This window comes from Nicotiana tomentosiformis, chromosome 2, assembly GCF_000390325.3.
Source record: "Nicotiana tomentosiformis chromosome 2, ASM39032v3, whole genome shotgun sequence".
Classification (NCBI taxonomy): Eukaryota; Viridiplantae; Streptophyta; class Magnoliopsida; order Solanales; family Solanaceae; genus Nicotiana; species Nicotiana tomentosiformis.
The window spans coordinates 73530212-73550651 of record NC_090813.1 but is presented as its reverse complement, the minus strand read 5'-3'; the positions used below and the strand labels follow the sequence as shown (position 1 = coordinate 73550651).

The following is a 20440-nucleotide window of genomic DNA, read 5'->3' as shown; positions in this document are numbered from 1 at the left end:
CTTGTTTTGGAAGCTTAAATGAAAGAGTTGACCGGAGTTTGACTTTTTGCAAGTGACTCTAGAATAGAATTTTGATGATTCCAATAGCTCTGTATGGTAATTTTGGACTTAGGAGCGTGTCCGAAAAATTATTTGGAAGTCCGTAGTTAAATTACGCTTAAAATGGCTAAAATAGAAATTTAAGTTTGGAAGTTTGACCGGGGAGTTGACTTTTTGATATCGGGATCGGAATCCAGTTCTGAAAATTTCCATAGATCCGTTATTTCATTTATGACTTGTGTGCAAAATTTGAGGTCAATTGGACTGGATTTGATAGGTTTCAGCATCGAATATAGAAGTTAAAATTTCTTAGTTCCATTAGGCTTGAATTGGTGTGTGATTCATATTTTTAGCGTTGTTTGATACTATTTGAGGCCTCGACTAAGTCCGTGATATGTTTTGAGACTTGTTGGTATGTTCAAACGGGGTCTCGAGGAGTTCAGGTGAGTTTCGGGGTGGTTTCGGACCATTTCTAGGTCATTTTTAGTTGCTGGTTTTTGGCCACAGGGGTATGCATCGAGATCGTAGACAAACAGATGCGATCGAAAAGAGCAATTTTGTTGTTTGGACACTGTGAATCGCGATCGCGGAAGCCTTTTCACGATCGCGTAGAGGAAGGTTTTGCTGCACTAACCCAACTTTGGAAGCTTATATGTCACAATCTATAAGGAATTTGGAAATGATCCAAAAATGAAAGTTGTAGCCCTTGATGTCTAGTATTTCGAAAAGTGACCCATTTGTCATTTGGAGTTGTGTACAAAACGTTATGATGGATAAACTACAGGCTATTTGGGAAGAGTTTGGACTGCACAGGGCTGACTTTGGATGCTTATATCTCACAATATGTAAGAAATTGGGATATGATCAACATATTAAAGTTATAGCCCTTGATTTATAGTTTTCAGAAAGTCAAACCATTTGTCATTTGGAGTTTTGTACAAAAAAGTTATGACCATTATACTGGAGGCTGTCTGGAAGAGATAGGCACTTATTCTTCGCGATCGCGAAGGGAAAATTTTGGGCTGAGAAAAGTTGTGCTTCGCGACTGCGAACAATTTTCCGCAATCGCGAAGAGTAAATACCTGGGCAGAAGCTATATTTTGAGATTTCAGTCATTTTTAACATTTTTGGAGTTATGGAGCTCGGATTGAAGCGATTGTTTAGGCGATTTTCACCATATGGATTGGGGGTAAGTGTTCTATATCCGAAAGTAATTATATTTTATAAATCCATGGTTATATTTATCATTTATTTCGGATTTAAATGGAAAAAAATCAAGATTTTTGCAAAATCTTTCAAAAACAAAAATTTAAGATTTGGAGGTCGAGTTGTTATCGGAATTTGGTAAAATTTATATGGTTAGACTCATGGTTGGATGGGCGTTCATATTCTGTAACTTTTGTAGGATTCCAAGACATGGGTCCCACGGGTAATATTTGAGTGCAATTTCGGATTTTTATTGGAAAATATAGAATTTCATATGAAATTAATTCCTATAATTTGTATTGACTGAATCGAATTTATTGTGACTAGATACGCATCATTCAGAGGTAAATTTGCGAGAAAAAGATTTATTTGAATAAAGAATTGCACGGTTTGAGGTAAGTAACATTTCTAAACTTGGAGTTGAGGGTATAAACCCCGAAAATACTTGTTATATGATTTGTTTAGAGGTGACGCACATGCTAGGTGACGGGCGTGTGAGCGTGCACCATAAAAATTGTGACGTAATTGGTTCCATGGAATTGTGTAGTCAAATAATCTTGGCATCATCCATGTACTTTTATGTGTTAAAGAAATTGAGCTGAGAATCATCTTAAAATCCTGCTGAGGCTAAATGCAGTATTATTGAGACCCACAAAGGTCATATTATTGTTGAATTTGTTTAAATTGTAATTTCAAACTTAGTCATGTTCATTCATTTATATCATATCTCAGTCTCTGTTGTTATTTATTGATACATCATATCATCATTTTTGGGCTGATTTTCATGGCATTTTTTAGCCCGAGAGACTGGAGAGACTGATGACTGAGTGAGGTCGAGGGCCTGATAGTGAGGATGTTTATGGGATCGGGTTGTACGCCGCAACATATTTTTTGATTTATGCCATGATTGACTTGTTATAGCGCTTGGGCTGAATGAGCCCCTCCGGAGTCTGTACACACCCCCAGTGAGCGCAGGTACCTACTGAGTGCGAGTGCCAAGTGACTTGGGAGGATTGAGTGACTGTGAGGAATGAGTGACTGTGAGGATTGAGCGACTGGGAGGACTGAGTGACTAAGAGGATTGAGTAACTGGGAGGACTGAGTGAATTGATACTTTGAGAGTATGCATATGGTTCTATCACTATGTTGCATTGTATTGGCATGCACATTGACATGTAGGCATAGAGATGTACTTTCCTCATGCCATTTGAAAATGAAATTTCCTATTGTGGAAGAATGTTTTTGGGAAAAATCACAGTTTTCAGACTTACTCATATTTTGGTGATTTCAATGAAAAGAATTGAGTTTTACTATTATACTTGAAAAGAAAATATTTATTTTTCCGGAACTGTGAACAAGATGGCATCTTATTATTGAGTTATTCTTTGTGCTTCTTTAATTATATTGTTATGAGATGTTACTGGATATTGGTGTGGACTCTGACCTTGGTACAAGCTCGTCACTACTTTCAACCTAAGGTTAGGTTGTTACTTATTGAGTACATGGAGTCAGTTGTACTCATACTACACTTCTGCACCTTGCGTGCACATTTTGGATATTGATGTTGATGTGCATGGCGGGAGCTAGCATTGAAGATGTACCTGTGATCCAGTCACACCTGCCTCTTGTTCTTGGTAGCTTTAGAATTTTTAATATGTTCATGTATATTTCAAACATATGATGTATGTTTTTTATTTCATATCAGCTTTGTAAATTCTAATCTTAGAAGCTCATGATTTGTACTACCAGTCCTTGGGGAGTGTATTAGAGTCAGTTAAATATTAATTGAATCGGATTATTATTATTTGGCTTACCTAGCGGGTGAGGTTAGGTGCCATCACGGCTAGTTTGATTTTGAGTCGTGACACATGCCTTCTCCCCCTGGCCGGGAAATCCCTTTGGGAGGCACATGTAAACTTCTTCATTAAGGTCTCATTGGAGAAATGCATTGTAAACATCCATCTAATGTAAATGCCAATTGTGTGCTGCTGCCAGAGCTAAGACAACTCTGACTGTTACCATCTTGACTACAGGAGAAAAAGTCTCATGGTAGTCTAATCTATCTACTTGATTGTACACTTTAGCCATTAGTCATGCCTCGTACCTTTCAATCTCTCCATCAGCTCTATATTTGATCTTGAATACCCATTTGCGTCCAATAGGTACTTTACCAGCTGATAAATCAGCTAAAGTCCAAGTCCCATTGTCTTTGAGTGCAGTCAGTTCTTGATGCATTGCCTCAATCCATTTAGGATCAGTTACAGCTTCCTCATAACTCATAGGCTCCCTAATATTGGTAATTTTAGATAGATAAGACTGATACTTAGCTGAGACTCCTACATGATTGAGGTAATTCTGCATAGGATACTTGAAAGGAAGTTTCTCAACAGAGCCTGCCAAAGAACCATTGCAAACATTATCTTGCATCCACATCTCTTTGACAGTCCTAGCTGACTTTCTAAGCCGAGAATCTACATTTTCTAGTGTAATATATTCTAGAAGGAGTTGTGGCTGAGGATGCATATCTTCAACAAGTTGTGTTTCTTCAAGAGACATAGATGGCGGTGACAGTGTTTAAGCATCTGCAATGGGTGTAGCTACTGGAGGGACAGTCCCCTCAGCTGGTAAATCTTCTATTTCTGGTTCTGGAGCAGTAACAATGTTAGTGGAAGCTATATCATTTGGATCAATAGTTGGGGAAGCTAGAACACCATTAAGGAATACATGCAGTCTCCCTTCCTTTAACAACTGGAAAGGAAGTATGTGTTCCATAAACTTGACATCCCTGCTAACAAAAAAGGAGTTAGTGTAAATATTATATAGTCTATAACCCTTTTGGGAAGAAGAGTAGCCCATCAAGATAGCCCCTACTTATTTGGCTGCAAATTTATCTCCTTCTCCTACTACTTTAGCAAAGCACAAGCAACCTATGGTTCTCATGTGCTACCGTGGTGGTGGTCTCCCATGCAGTACTTCAAAAGATGATTTTCTTGTTAAAACTGATAGAGGAAGTCTATTAATTACATGGACAGCTGCTTGCACACAATCTCCCCAAAATTTGAGAGGTAAATGTCCCTATAGTCTGATAGCTCTTGCTACCTCCAATATGTGTCTGTGTTTCCTTTCCACCACCCCATTTTTCTGTGGGTTGTGGACACAAGAACTCTGGTGGATCATACCATAGGATTGAAATATTTCAATCAAAGTTGAAAAACTCATAATCATTATCACTCCTTAGGCTAGAAAATGTCTCAAATATACAACCACATCACTTTTAAGCCTCAACGGGTAAATCCATATCATTCTACTATGGTTATCTACTATAGTGAGGAACAATCTGTGTCCACTATGAGTTGGAACTTTATATGGATCCCATATATCCACATGTATCAATTGAAAAAGTTTATGTGACCTTTTTGTACTTTTAGGAAAAGGCAGTCTTCCTTGCCTAGCTAAAGGGCAAATTGTGCACTCATTATTCTATCATCACTATTCTTAAACTTCATATTAAGAATAGCTTGACTACTCTATCTGGAGCATGTCCAAGTCTTCCATGCCACAGTCTTAATTCCTCCTCCTTTGTAGAATCATTGTGTAAATTCACAGTTGCAGCCTTGGCTTTAGCCCTTTTATGCTACAAGTTGTACAAACCATCTAGTTCCTTACCAATCCCCTTTATTTTCCTACTGTGAAGGTCCTGTATTATCCAAAAACCAGGATAAAATGATATAAAGCACCTCAAGTCTCTAGTAAGCTTAGAGACAGGAAATATGTTGTATTTAAAATCTGAAATATATAACACATTTTTGATAATGTCAGTGTCACCCATCTTACTTTCTCATGTGCAAGCAATGTCAAGTGATGTACCATTAAGTAAATGCACCTTTGATTCATTTCCTAATGCACTGGGTTTATCTTATCAAGTAGTTCTCTGGTGTGTATCATGTGGTTGGTTGTACCAGAGTCTACTATTCAGTTTTCACCTTTAGCCTTGTCATCTAAGATAGAAATATTAGTTTTACCTGCAAAATTCTTAATGTTTTCACATGTGTCCTTGTTGATTAGTTTTAGGATCTGATCATACTGCTCCTGAGTAAACATGATTGGCATTCCATGTGATGTAGTGCATGTTGCTGTATTCATCATATGTTGCCCTTCTTGTGATGCTGCATTGACCATTGGGTAGGTAACTGAAGGTTGTCCTTCTTGTGTTGTAGCATTAGCCATAGATCGTTGAGGAAAACCTCTTGTTCTCTTCCTCTTTTTGAAGTCAGCTGGGTAACCATGCAATTTGAAACAAGTCTCTCTAGTGTGTCCTTTATAGTTGCAGTAGTCACAAAGCAAATTACCTCTTCTAGGGTTATAGTTGTTCTATATATTCGTTCCTTTATTAGTTTACAGTGTTGTTCCATCTCCTATATCAACTGCTTATGAGAATTTTCCTAGTGCTTTTTAACTCTCTTCAGAAGCTATCATCGAGTAGGCCTTATTAACAGTAGGCACTGGGCTCATCATCAGAATTTGGCTTCTAGGTTGTGCATAAGACTCATTAAGTCCCATTAAGAATTGCAACAACCTTTGATATTCAAAATGCTCAAAATAGTTCTTAGATTCTAGGCAATCGCAACCAGGACATGGCATTAATGCATCATATTCCTCCCAAAGGTCTGTCAACTTTGAGAAGTATGAAGAAACAGAAGAAATTCCATGCGACAAAGTGGCTATCTCCTTGTGCAAAAAGAAAATACAAGATCCATCAACCTTATCATACTTACCCTTCAAATAAGTCCACACCTTATGTGCACTCAACTTATACACAATTCCACTGAGCAATCCTTTGCTCACAACATTCATTATCCATGATAATACTATAGCGTTACATTTCTCCCAAAGCTCATGCAGAGATCGGTGAAATTTATCCTTGGTACAACGACCATCAACAAAACCTAACTTACTCTTTTCAATTAGACCTCTTTTCATCGATCTACTCCATAGTGCATAATTTTCAGTTCCAGTTAGTTTAATCGAAATCAAGGAGCTACCTGGAGTATCACATGGGTGTAGATACAAAGGATGATGGTGATCTATGGTTGTTCCTCTGCTGGTTCCAGTCGAGGTTTCCTCTCTAATTGCCATCGTTGACGAGTTCAATGGAGTTAATTCCTCGTTTCAGTGAATTACAAGCTCGCTAATTGCAAATCAAAAAGGAAATGCAAACCCTATCTGAATGAATCAAAAAAGGGAAAACATGAACAATCAGTAACCGAATGAATTTGCAGAAAACAGAGAATGAAGATCACAGTGAGCGTGAATCTAACTCCTGTGCTCTGATACCATAATGAGAATCTGAGATTAACTTGATAGAAGGAGAAGAGAAATGTGCGAGAAGATTCTAGAACAAGAGCTCCATTGGAGAGCAAAAATGAGCTAAGATATTTTCTCAGAATCTAATGAATGCAATGACTAATGGTCTATATATACTCACTAACTAAGGTTAACTAACTCTACTCTTCTGTTAATTCCTAACTACCATTCACATAATTAGTTATAACTAACATCCCTACTAAACTCGTTGGCTCACATGCCAATCACGTGCCACTTCTATCTCCAATAAAACAGAACCAGGAATCTCAATCACTTTCTGCTCTCAAACTTGTATGGTGCTATTGCCACTGCCTGAACATTTCAATCCTTACTTCTTTGGTCCTACAAAAAGAAGTATGCATTTGGTTCAAAAATTTGTTTGAAATTGATGGCATAATAATGACAAATTCCGTATAATCTGGGATTAATTGATTCTTTTTTTATTCGTAACTATGAGCGATCCTATGTTCCAGACCCGAGATATTCTCTTATGAGCAGTTCCAGAACTAATAGTTAGAGTACTAATTTTCTTAGCTTCGAATGTATTTTACACACTATTATTCACTTTCTTTACTGACACCTGTTGCAGTTTAATTCATGAGTTTATTTTTTTTTTTCTAATACAGAGAGAGAAAGAGAGAGCCGTTGAGATGGAAAAATGTTGAGCTAAGTGTACTGGCAGGGGATGCTTCATTTATTTTACTGATGAACTCAAGACATACTTGCAGAATTTTCTAGCAATATTTCTTTCCACTAAATAATGAAATTAAGGGTGTGTTTGGTAGGAAGGAAAATATTTTTTAATTTTTTCATGTTTGATTGGCTTAAATGTTTTGGAAAATATTTTTTCCATGAACTCATTTTTCTCCAGTTGGAGGAAAATATTTTTCCTATCAAGGGAAGGGAAAATAATTTTCAAAACTCATTTTCAACATTCCCCACCCTATTTCCCATCCCCACCAACCCAACCCACCCTCACCCCCACCTACCAACCCCATCCCATTCCCTACTTACCAACCCCACCCCCACCCTAAATAGAAATATTATCAATAGTACTTTCTTTTTATGTTATAGATAGAGTACTTTTTTTTTATTTCAACAAATGAATATTTTCTTTTCATAGTATAAAAAAGGTATTTTCTTTCATTTCAACAAAAAGAGTTTTTTCTTTTCATGACGTAGAAAAAATATTTTCTTTCATTTCGACAAAAAAATACTTTATTTTCATGTTATAGAAAGGGTACTTTCTTTTCAACTAAAATAAAGTATTTTCTTTTAGTTATGGAGCATAAATTTCAATATTATTTTTTTTGTAAAAAAAAGTAAAACAACACATTAGTTCTTTGGGTATGTATGAATTTTTAGAACAATAATTAAATTCTTGAAGAAAATAGAGTCTTCAAATTGTTGGATATTTTTTCTTTTTTGTTGTGTGTGGGGGGTGGGGGGAGGGGGAGAGGAGAGGAGAGGGAGAGCATAAGAAACATGGGGACTTGGGAGAAGCGGGATGAGGAGAGTAGCATAAAAAAATATTTTCCTAAAAATAAATTCTACTCTCTAATCAAATATTTGAAAATATTTTCCGGAAAATATTTTTCACTCACGAAAAATAAGTGATAAAACCACTCATTTTTCATGGAAAATACTATGAAAAATATTTTCCTTCATACCAAATACATCCTAAGTGTTTACGATTTCAAGTGTGGGTCTCTTAGGTAGGGGTGTAAAAAGAAAACCGACAAACTGCACCAACCCGATAATCCGAGTCAAACCGAGAAAAAAAACCGACTATGATTTGGTTTGATTTGGTTTGGTGTTGAAAAAAAAAACCGACCATAATTGGTTTGGTTTGGTTTTAACTAAAGAAAGTCAAACCGAAACCAAACAAACCCGACATTACATATATAAATTTTTTAGATATATTTAATATATAAATATATTTATTGTGATGTAATTTATAAATATTTCTTAAACATTTTCATAATTTTATCTTTTAAGGTATTATTTCAAGGTTGAACTTAGAACTTTTGAATGTTCCAATAAGTTTTATAGCCATTAATATTAGTAACATAAATAATGCTAACAAAAGCCCAAACCAAAATCAAATCAATATTAATGCTAACAAAAGATATTCAATTTACTTCGAACAACAATGTATTGAATATCTATTTTTTGTTTTGCAATAATTTAGATAAAAATGCATAACTATTTTTATTTTTTCTTTAGTGTTTAGTCATGTAATTAATACTCCCTTATTAGTCTACTTATTTTAGCATGACTTAGTACTTTTAGATTATGTTTATTTTTATTATGGCTTTTAATTAGCAATATTTATATTACATAATTTTATTGTTTTTATTGTTGAATATTTTAGGATAATGCCATGACACATCTCATTTTTTGTATAATTTTCGTGGAAAATGCCTTATATAGTTGTATCTTACTAGGATTAAAGAAATATTTTGAGCACAAGTTATATGTTTTGTGCTACGAAGATTTTACCGAAAAAAAACCCGAATAATCCAAAAACCCGAGAAAAATCGAGATTGAAAAACCCGAATTTTATTGGTTTGGTTTGGTCTTTAGATTTAATAACCCGACACAATAGGTTTGGTTTGATAATTGCAAAATTCGAACTAACCTGATCTATGTACACCCCTACTCTTAGCTATTTCTTTGTAGATAATACATGCTTAGATATCTGCTACAGAACATTAGTGATGTTTTTCTGACCACAAAAATAAGGACAATAGAAATAGAAAGAAAAAGAAAGGACAGACAAGTTGCTAGACAAGCAGTCAAATGAGATAAATGTCGCAGATCATTTAGTGTTTCCGTTGCACTTTTATCTGATAGAAATCATATATATGGCTCAAAGTTTATGGTTCTACTTCTACCTATTGAAAGTTCTTTTTGTCGCTGGCCTCCATTATACCATTCGTTTGACAAATCCCAGATAACAAAGTAATTAATTGTTTCCATATGAATAAATACGAGAACGAATAACGATGTTCTTTACAGCCACTGAAATTTTTTTTGATCCTCAATTACAAAAAGCTCTCATTCCGTTTCAACCAAGCTCTGTTTCACAAAAATTCTTGATGCAATTGACAACACAGTATTTTAGCCTATGATAGAATGGAATACAACATATTGTATCTTTACAATGCTTGCCCTCTCCACAACATAAAAAATCAAGACATCTCTATTCATATCAACGCCTACAATCATTGGATCGAAAGTCAAGACCACACTGTCCATGCCTTATGAATCTAAGAAATTCCAATTAGCAAGTCAAATGAATTGGTGCGCGTAACCAAACACTATCATCTACAGTATAAATTATAAAACGTGTTGTCACATATTATCTGCTCAACTACTTTTGCAAGTTTAAAAGATCAATTACATACTTTATGCGCACACTGACGATAATCAGCACAATGTGAAGCGAATGCTTGAGCACTGATGTAAGTCCAAGAAACGAGTGCCTCGACTTTGAAGGTGAAGAAAGGGGCAAGGGATACACAGAGTATGGGATTTCATGAACTTATTTAATGAGTTCTAAAATTCAGACATAGTCTGTTCTCTATAAATATAGAAGACACTGAGCTTGTAACATATTATCAGCTCTTGTTTAAAGCACAATCAAGGAGTCAAATATGTCAGGTAAAGTCGTTTAATTGTTACTATGCTCTTCTTATAATAATGAACCGAACAACCACCCTCCATGTAATTTGTCCACACGCCCGGATGACGAAATCCAAGATACCTCGTCTCATGGGTCCTAACATCATAAGAGACTAGGCGAGAATGTTTAGTTGCAAAAATAACAGTGTATGGATTCCAACACTTAAACTTTGAAAAGCATTGAAAGGTAAGAAGTTTGTTCCAAACCCCTGGTTGGATCATTACCCATAAATGATTAAAAAATCCATCAACACTGTTCAAGAGGGCAATGGAGTCATCAAGTAATGTCAAATTCAGCCTCCAATGATTGGACGCGGAGCATCTGGCCCTCCAATCTCTACAAACACCTCTTTGCCAAAGTCAAAGGAAAGAATGCTACACTTGCATCTTTCCCCTTTTAGCAGCCAGTAATAAGCTCCATTCAGGTAAGCAGTACCAAGGGCTTCTATACAGTATTTATATATGAAGATATCATGATTTTCAGGTTGAAGTATTCTCCATGAGTCCCTCGAACAGGAATAGACGGCTGCATATGCTTGAGGGACCCTACGATTTCTGATGTTATCCCAGAAAGACCGAAACCAAACCACCTTATAGTCATCTGTTGTTGGGTCTAATCCGAACCCAAAATTACAGCCTCTTTGTCTGAAAGATGGTTGAAGCTTGAACTCGGGTGAAGGAAGGGGCCTCACCTCCCGGGTGGCAGGATTCCACATAGCCAAGGAGATGTTGAATATGCTGCCATCAATTACTCTCTCCAATAAAAACAAGCCATCCACAGAACCTAAAAAGTATGTCATACCTCTGAACCTCTGGAGATAATCCGGATTTTCATGTAAAACTGCAGCATCTGAAATCGAAATCAAAGTGATGGGAGGGGAATCATCTGGGGCACTATGATCATAAATCAGGATTTCGGGGGGCTTGTTCTTGCCGCTCCAATTCATGTGTTCTCTGATAAAGCTACGGCTCTTGATAATCTCGTACCAGTTCTTGCAGACGCACTTGAATCTCAACAAGGACTCCACCGGCAACCTGAGTAGAATCTCCATTGCCAAATCTTCAGGGAAAGCCCGACCATCATTATCTCTGGTGGCGGCCATAGCAGTGTCGTGTACAAAACTGCAATTAGCAGATGTTTCGACGGAGTGAGTTACCTGTTCTTTCTCTTTTTATAGTAATATGTTCCGCATTCTTTTTTTCCCCCAGATATTCCCCATTCTTCTAGACTTTGGAGTTCCTTGCTCCTAGCGGAATTCCTTAATAATCGAATTATTTTATTATCATTAAATTCTGCATTTACTATTTTACTGTCCGATTCTATTTCCGATTCTATTTGTTCTATCTTTTCCTTTGACTACTAAGGAGTACTAATTATTTTCTATCCGTGTTGCGCGTGTGCCTAATCAATGAATATAAATCTTAATTAATTTTAAAGTGTTAAAAGTTATGAGTTCCAACATAGTTTTCAAATAAGAAAATATTTAATAAACAAAGTATAGTTTTAGCTAATAAGAATTCTATTTTTAAAGTATTCGGATGAGAGAAGAATTTCTACAAATAAAACCTTAAGTTTAAAATATTAGGAATTCTAACATAGTAATTCAAATAAGAAATTTAATTATTTAAAAATCTTAAATATTAAAAAAATAAAAAAAATAATTTTATCTACTGTAAAATAAATTTTAAAAAATAAAAAACTCGATCACTATGGACAGATTAACTTACTTGAATCTGCGTGGTGGTTCTGAGCAGTTAATTATCTTAATCTAGATCATATGCTAGACCTAGAGTGTACATTAACGCGGAGTAGTCTCTTTTTAATTTTGGAGAGTTTTTGATTGTCTATTTTGAAATTTGTTTGCTCATCAATCCATATAATATTGCTCGAGAGTCTATCTTATCATAATACCCTCTCTCTTCTTTAAGTTTTAGCGTCCGCTATGTAAATAATTCTCTGGACATATTTTGTTCATATCAAATTAATATTTTTTCTCGTTTCAAGTTCATGTAAGTCTGAATTCATTAATTTTTTTACGGAAGTAATTTCATAATTTTTATAATTTGTGAAAATCAAGTTATTCAAATAAATTATACAAGGTAAATTTAAACTCCTAAATAATTGGACTTCATATCTTGTTCAAATAAGCAACTATTAAATAAGAAAATTTTAAGTTGATTTTAAAGTCCTAAGATTTAGGAAAGTTACTTAAATTACGATTTTGACTAATATAAAATATATTTTGAAAATGTAAAAAAGGCGAACGATATTTCGCTAAGGTCATTCGTGCTTTTAATAAAGTATATGAATGTAATTGAATATTAAATCTTAATAAAAATTAACATAATTATTATTTAAAAATATATTTGACTTGTAAATAATTTTTTTAAAAGTATAAATTTCTAAAAATGGTAAATGTTTATCATATTTACCGAGCTTAATAAAAGAAGAATTTTATGTGGCAGAAGTTCTTGAATGCCTTATTGTAATTTTAAAACCCTAGACGGATACAGAAATAGAGAAAGAGAGAGGGCAAAACTGTCTAGTCCACATGCAGGGTAAGGTCGACTACCATTACCGATGTTGGCCAGATGTGGATCCAAAATTTAATTTTCAAAAAAGAGATAAAGATTTTGATTCTAACGGAGATAACTATGATCATGCTAGTTGCGGTGAAGTAGGCATGGGTATTAATGTCTAAGCCCACAATAAACATAAGATATATCTTTTGTTTCGGCAAGTAGGTAGAGGTTTAGATGGAGTGAATTACCGGTCCAATTCTCACTTTTATGTTGTTTGGGTTTAGGTGTGATATTGTTTTCCTAACTGACTTCTTCCTTAATTTGTGCTCTACCGTACCCCCATGCTATTGGGGTTGAAACTTGTTAGTTAATAAATGACATTTGTGTGTGAAAAATGCTATTTGGCAGTGGGCGCGGGGCGATTGCGGTGCGGGTTTAGATTCACAAAACTTCAACCCGCACCGCATTATAAATTTTTTTGTTTTCAACCCACCCCACCTAACAAAAATCTTTCATTTTCTTTTATAAGTTCTCTGTTTCGTCAAAAACAATTTGTTCTGTGCAATTTTAATTTACTGAAGTTTGCTAATTTAAGTCAATTACCAAATCTTCTCATCTATTTTTTTGGTCGTTGAACTGATATCTTAGCTATGCTATTTATATATTATTATTTAATCTTAATAAAAATTCATACTTTCAGATTTGGCTACTGGATTGATTTTGTTTTCTCTTATTGCTCTTTTAGTTAATAGCAACAGATTTATTTCAAAACGAAAAAGGGAAAAAAAACTTGAATGAAAAAAGAAAAAGTGGAAAAGAAAATTCAGATTTTTCCAGTTAATACTATAACCACGGCCTTCAACTATTAAACATCCAAAATCTCATTTTAAAGAAAAGTATGACAAGAAATGCTTCAACAGTCTATATACTCACTGGCAAATTTGCTTGAAATTGAAAACCCTCCTCACATTATTTTTAACCCGCAACCGCCCCGCAACTGCTTTTAGTTTTTAGAAGAATGTTCAGACCCGCCCCGCCCCGCACCCATCCCGCATTCATCTGCACCCGTCCCGCCCCGCATGATCTCAAACCCGCACCATACCGCCCCGCACCCACACCGCCCTATTGCTATCCCTAGCTGTGTGATACACTACTGGCTGCAATATAAATAGAGCCAAAGCCTCAAATAAAATCTCATCCTTGCATACATATCTTTGAATACATAACAATATTACTGGTAATTACCACATTTTCTACTTTTTGGTCTTCAGATTTAGTTGCAACACATTTACGTTTCAAGCTTCTTACTTTTTGTATCACTTGGCCAAAGACCATGGATGAAGAACTGTTTCTTAATACAAAAGATTTCAATGACATCTCACAAAATGTTGGGAGCCTTGCCAGCAAGTTGGTGTCGAGAACTACTTGGTGTTTATTTTACGCACTGCATAAAAAAACATGTTGTCAAGGCCCCATACATTTTGTGAGATGTCACTGAGAACAGGAAATACTGCAAATTAGTATTAAGGGGCGATTCTTCATTCATGGCTTGTGGCTATGTGATGCAAAAGGAAAGCCTGACATGTCGATGTCCTGCACCTAAATATGACGACGAAAAAAACTAAAGATTGTGGTAAGTGCTTGCAATTAAGACTAGCAAATGTGCGTGCTGAGTTAAGGTTCATATTTGCCCTTATAATCTTTAAAAAAATGTTATATTTGCCCATCGTTATATATTTTTGATATATTTATCCTTACCATTCTACTTTAGGATCATATTTGTCCTTGTACTCTTCAAAGGTTTATATTTGCCCTTCGTTATACTTTTTTGACATATTTATTCTTACAATTATACTTTAGGATCATATTTGCCTCTCGTCTGTTAAATCGTCATGTCCCACCTTTGTTTTCCTACATGGCGCCTATGTGAATTTCTTTTTCTTTCAATTTAAATATGATCACTTATTTAAGATAATTTAACCCGGCCATGTCTCACTCTAGGAATGACAATTGTGTTGGATATTTATTTTTTTTAGTTTTGCATTGATTTATAATAAAAATATAATCTTTTTCTTTATGCTTAGTTGTGTAATTAATAGTACTTACTTATTTTAGCACGACCTATTTACTATTTTTAAATTATGTTAATTTTTATTATGGTGTATTAATTAGTATAATTTTCTTTTTGCAATTTTATTTTCTATGTTATTGAATATTTTAGTACAATAATATGACTCATCTCATAATATTATTTTATTTTTTAAAAAAATTCATTATATAGTTGTATCCTATTAGAACTAAAATAAATGTTTGGAGTACAAGTTACATATTTTATGCTATTAAGACTTTATCGGAAAAAAACCCAAAAACCCGAAAAAAATCGAAAAACCCGACTTTATTGGTTTGGTTTGGTTTGGTTTATAAATGAAAATATCCGACACCATTGGTTTGGTTTGGTAATTGAAAAATACGAACTAACCCGACCTATGTACACCTCTACTCCTAAATATTAAAGAGAAATAAATTAACATATACGAAGGTGAAATAATAAAATAAATCAATTAGAGATAACACTATAGTTTCGTTCACTCACTGTCCAAAATTATCTCGCTCTCCGAAAAATATGGAGCTGACCTGGAGAAGAGAGATGGACGAGTACGGGGGGGGGGGGGATTAGGATTTTCATTTATTTTAGTTAGTGTGTCTTATTTAAATTGGGTGGGCGGGGGAGTTAAATTATCTTAAATAGATGACCATATTTAAATTGTAAGAAAAAGAAATTCACATAGGCTCCATGTAGAAAAACAAAGGTGGGATATGACGATATAACATATGAGGGAAAAATATGATCCTAAAGTATAATTGTAAGGATAAATATGTCAAAAAAGTATAACGAAGGGAAAATACAACCCTTTTGAAGAGTATAGGGGCAAATATGATCCTAAAGTAGAACGATAAGAATAAATATATCAAAAAAGTATAACGAAGGGCAAATATAGCCCTTTTTGAAGAGTACAAGGGCAAATATGACCCTTTTCCGTTGTTTTTTTTTATACGTGCTATATATGTTATCCTTCAAATGTGTGATTAACAACATATAATATTGTTTCTTTCATGTGTGCTAGTCCTTGGAGAGAGATGCCATGAATCATATATTCCGTGTTATACCAACATAAAATATAAAATAAATTATATATTATAGATACAACTATGCTAATTAAAGAAAAGGACAACATATTGTAACGACCCGACTTGTCGTTTTAAGAATTTACGCCCCATTCAGTGACTTAAGGTCTTGAGAAGTTTCGTAATATGTATTATGACTCGTGGGTGTGGTTGAATTTGATTTTCGGAAGATTCAGAATTAAATTGGAAGAACAATTCTTATTTAGAAGTTTAAATGGAAAGAGTTGATCGGAGAGTTGACTTTTGAGCAAACGACCTCGGAATGGAACTTTGATGATGTAAATAGTTTCGTATGGTGATTTCAGACTTAGGTGTGTGTCCGAATTTAGATTTGGAAGTCCGTAGGACAAATCGACGCATTTTGGCGAAAGTTGGAAAATAGAAGAATTTTGGAAAGTCCGACCGAAGGTTGAATTTTGATAACAAGGTAGGATTTTGATTCCGGAAATGGGAATAACTCCATTACATCATTTATGACTTGTGTGCAAAATTTAAAGTCATTCCGGATTAATTTGATAAGTTTCGGTGCAAGATATAGAAGTTGGAAGACTTGAAAAATATTCATAATTCGATTCGATGCGCGATTCGTAATTCGGCGTTGTTTGACGTGGTTTGAAGCCTCGACTAAGTTCGTATTATATTTTGGGACATGTTGGTATATTTGGTTGAGGTCCCGGGGGCCTCGGGTGGATTTCGGAAGGTTAACATAGCAATTTGGACTTGAAGGAAGCTGCTGGAAAATGGCAGCAACTGTTGGAATCGCACCTGCGAAATTATGGGCGCAGAAGCGAGATGAAACTCGCAGAAGTGAAATTGGCTGGGCTGGACTGTTGTCGCAGGTGCGAAGAATTTTCCGCACTCGCATGATCGCAGAAGCGGGCAGAGGAGGCGCAGAAACGGAACCCATCGCAGGTGCACACTAGGCATCGCAGAAGCGATGTGTGCAGATGCGGCATTTTGCCCGCAGGTGCAAAACTGGGCTGAAACATTTAAAGACCAAAAATAGTCATTTCACCATTTTCGATTGGGATTTTGGAGCTCGGATTTAGGGCGATTTTTGGAGGAGTTCTTTAAGACGTTGACTTGGGTAAGTGTTCTATATCCTAAAGTAATTATATTTTATGAATCTATGATTATATTCATCGTTTAATTCATATTTTTATGGAAGAAATCAAGATTTTTGCAAAATCTTTCAAGAAACGAAAATTTAAGATTTGGAGGTCGAGTTGTTATTGAAATTCGATAAAATTGGTATGGTTGAACTCGTATCGGAATGGGTGTTCGGATTTTACAAAAGTTATGTTCGGTTCCGAGAGGCGGGCCCCACGTTGACTGTTGTTGACTTTTTGGAATAAATTTTTAAGTCGACGTATTATTATTCGGAATTATTTTTGATGAATTTTAATGAAGTTATACAATTAATTTGGATAGATTTGAGCGGTCCGGAGATCAATTCAAGCAAGAAGACAATTTTGAAATATCAGCATAATTTCAAAAACGTAAGTATCTTGCCTAACCTCGAGTGGGGGAATTACCCCTTAGGCATCGAGTCTTATGTATCATTTGTGAAATGTGAAAAGCCGTGTAAGCGAGGTAACGAGTACGTACCCGGGCTTATATGTGAAAAATTTATTGAGTTAAAGTCTTGGGCATATTGTATAGTAAATTGGATAATTATTGGCATATATTTAATCATCTATTTGCCATACCTCAATTCGCATTTATTGAAATTATTTTTATATGACGATTTGATGTGAATGTTATTTGTATATGTATGTGAATTCCGTGTGTTTGATGGTTTGATATTTCTTGGAATTTAATTTCATTATGGATTTTTCCTATGCAAATAATTAATTAAGTAAGTTTAAGAAGAAGTGTTAATATAATTATCGAAATTTGGATTAATGAAGGCGTTGCCCTATGCTGATTATTTTCTATCTTTGTTGATTGTTTTTGAGGTTTTATATACATTGTGTGGAGCCTTGGGCTATTTGTTGTGAAATTAATTAATTTTGTTATATCCTTGGAATTGGTTGCGGCCATTGGGCAAATTGAGGTATGAATTGATTTTGTTACGTTGCTGTGATAATATTCCATGTAAATTGTTGTGTTAATTGAGTTATTATTTTGAGGATATAAGGGTGGCATTTCACTATTGATATTATGTGGGCATAAGGGAGGCATTCCGATTTTGTTATGTGTGTTGGGATATTGTCTGGGCGGAGCGATAAAGGTGGCTATAGGAGCAATAAGGGTGGCTATTGATATTGTCCGGGCGGAGGGATAATGGAGGCTATTATAGGAGTGATAAGGGTGGCTATAGGAGAGATAAGGGTGGCTATTGTCAGGGATGATATGTGATGATGTGTGGTGGTTGAATTGGTGATTTTTATGTGATTTTCCTTGTGTTTATTTTTATACCTTGTGCAATTGTTGTTGGTAAATTGATAATAGTCTGATTTATGTTGAAATTGGGAGCTTGTGACTATTGCCAGGGGGATTATGAAAATAAATGAGGGAACGAGGTGCCGTGAGTAAATAATGATGATATTGGCACGTGAAATGTCCGTGAAGTTGAGATATGAAACATGGGCACGAAGTGCCGAGGAAAATATGATGGTTTTATTATTGGCACATAAACTGTCTGTGCAGATGCGATATGAAAAGTGGGCATGAGGTGCCGGGAAAATATGATGATTTAATTATGGGCACGAAGTGCCGTGAAAATATGAAAGTGGGCTGAGACCTGTATTTTTATGATTATAAAATGAGGTGTCACATGGTGACTTTTAATTGAAAGAATTATATTCAAAATATTTATTTGGAAGGATTTTTATTCAAAAAGTAGTATTTGAAGGAAACTATATTTGAAAAAGAGTTATTGAAAGAATTATATTTGAAAGATATTTATTTGAGTAAATTATATTTGAAAGAGAGTTATTTAGAAGAATATATGTGAAAGATATTTATTTGAAGGACTTGATTTAATTGGGTGTACTTGTATTTATTATTTGTTAAGCGATATTAATGGCGTTCTTGTTTCCATGTTGTGCATATCACTGATTGATTTGTGTTGTCATTATTGTTATTTATTTCCTATTATTTAGTATATCATATTGCACAAGTTATTAGACTAGTGAGTGTCTTGACCGTACCTCGTCTCTACTCCACTGAGGTTAGTCTTGATACTTATTGGGTACTGACCGTGGTGTACTCATACTATATTTTTGCACATTTTTGTGCAGTGCCAGGTATTGGTAGATATCGGACTCGAACAGAGATAGAGTGGGATCGCAAGGATTCAAGGTAGAGGTACTTGGTTGTCGCAGTTCCTTGGAGTCTTTCCATATTATTGTATTGTTATTTATTATTCAAATAGTATTGAGTATTCGATCCTTGAGATCATTTCATGTATTCAGTTAGAGTTCGTGACTCAGTAATACTAGTCTTGGGAGGTTGTTATATTTGTAATTATTTCCGCTGTTGGTTTATATATATAAAAAAAATGGCTTGAGTTGTTATAAAATCGGCATACCTAGTCTTAGAGACTAAGTGTCATCACGACGCCTGTGGCTGAATTTTGGGTCGTGATAAATTGGTATCAGAGCTCTAGGTTCATAGGTTCTACGAGTCACGAACGCGTCTAGTAGAGTCTTGCGGATCGGTACGGAGACGTCTGTACTTATCTTCGAGAGGCTACAAAACTGTTAGGAAATTTCCACTTCTTTCATTCTTGTCGTGCAGAATTTGTTGGATTTGAAATTTGAGCCTTTTTATCTCTATTCTCTCACAGATGATGAGGAAAAATGCTACCGGGTCAGCTGAGCAGATACCCGCACATACAACTAGGGCCGCAAGAGGCCGTGGCCGAGGTAGAGGCCGAGGAAGGGCACGTGTCGCGACTAGAGCACCTGTCAGAACAACAGTTGAGGAGCCGCCAGTAGCTCCAGTTGGGGGACAGGTACCAGAAACACCTGTTGTTACCCCGGGACTCCAGGAGACTTTAGCATAGTTCCTAAGTATGTTTGGTACATTAACTCTAGCGGGATTGATCTCTGTTGCACCAAATATTTCGCATATTGAGGGAGTAACTCAGACTCCTACCGCCCGTATTCTAGAGCAGTGAGTTCACATTGGTCAGGTTTTGGGTGTAGTACTGGTACAACCTGTTATTCCGGTTCGGCTTGAGGTCAGGCCAGAGGCATCAGAAGAAGAACAAAAGAAACTTGAGAGGTTTAAGAGGTATAGTCCACCTACTTTCAGTGGCACAACTACAGAAGATGCCCAAGAATTTCTAGAAAATTGTCACCGTATTCTCCGCACCATGGGTATTGTGGAAGTGAGCGGAGTAGCCTTTACTATATTTTAACTGTCAGGCGCATCGTATCAGTGGTTGCAAATCTATGAAGAAGGTAGACCAGCCGATGAAACACCA

The 20440-nt window shown here is 35.5% G+C and overlaps 2 protein-coding genes across 2 annotated transcripts; both read right to left on the bottom strand.

The window, feature by feature from the left end:
• Positions 1–5697: 5697 nt before the first annotated feature.
• On the bottom strand, positions 5698–6381 carry LOC138905074 (uncharacterized). Its single transcript, XM_070193575.1, has one exon. It carries the CDS (start codon positions 6379–6381, stop codon positions 5698–5700), a length of 684 nt encoding a protein of 227 aa, XP_070049676.1.
• A 4208-nt stretch (positions 6382–10589) lies between these two features.
• LOC104114526 (putative F-box protein At3g10430) lies at positions 10590–11399 on the bottom strand. The gene has a single exon (XM_009624990.4). It carries the CDS (start codon positions 11397–11399, stop codon positions 10590–10592), a length of 810 nt encoding a protein of 269 aa, XP_009623285.1.
• Positions 11400–20440: the final 9041 nt, after the last annotated feature.

Excerpts from the sequence above, each read along its gene's own strand:
- LOC138905074 (XM_070193575.1), bottom strand. The coding sequence starts at position 6,381 with ATGGCAATTAGAGAGGAAACCTCGACTGGAACCAGCAGAGGAACAACC.
- LOC104114526 (XM_009624990.4), bottom strand. The coding sequence starts at position 11,399 with ATGGCCGCCACCAGAGATAATGATGGTCGGGCTTTCCCTGAAGATTTG.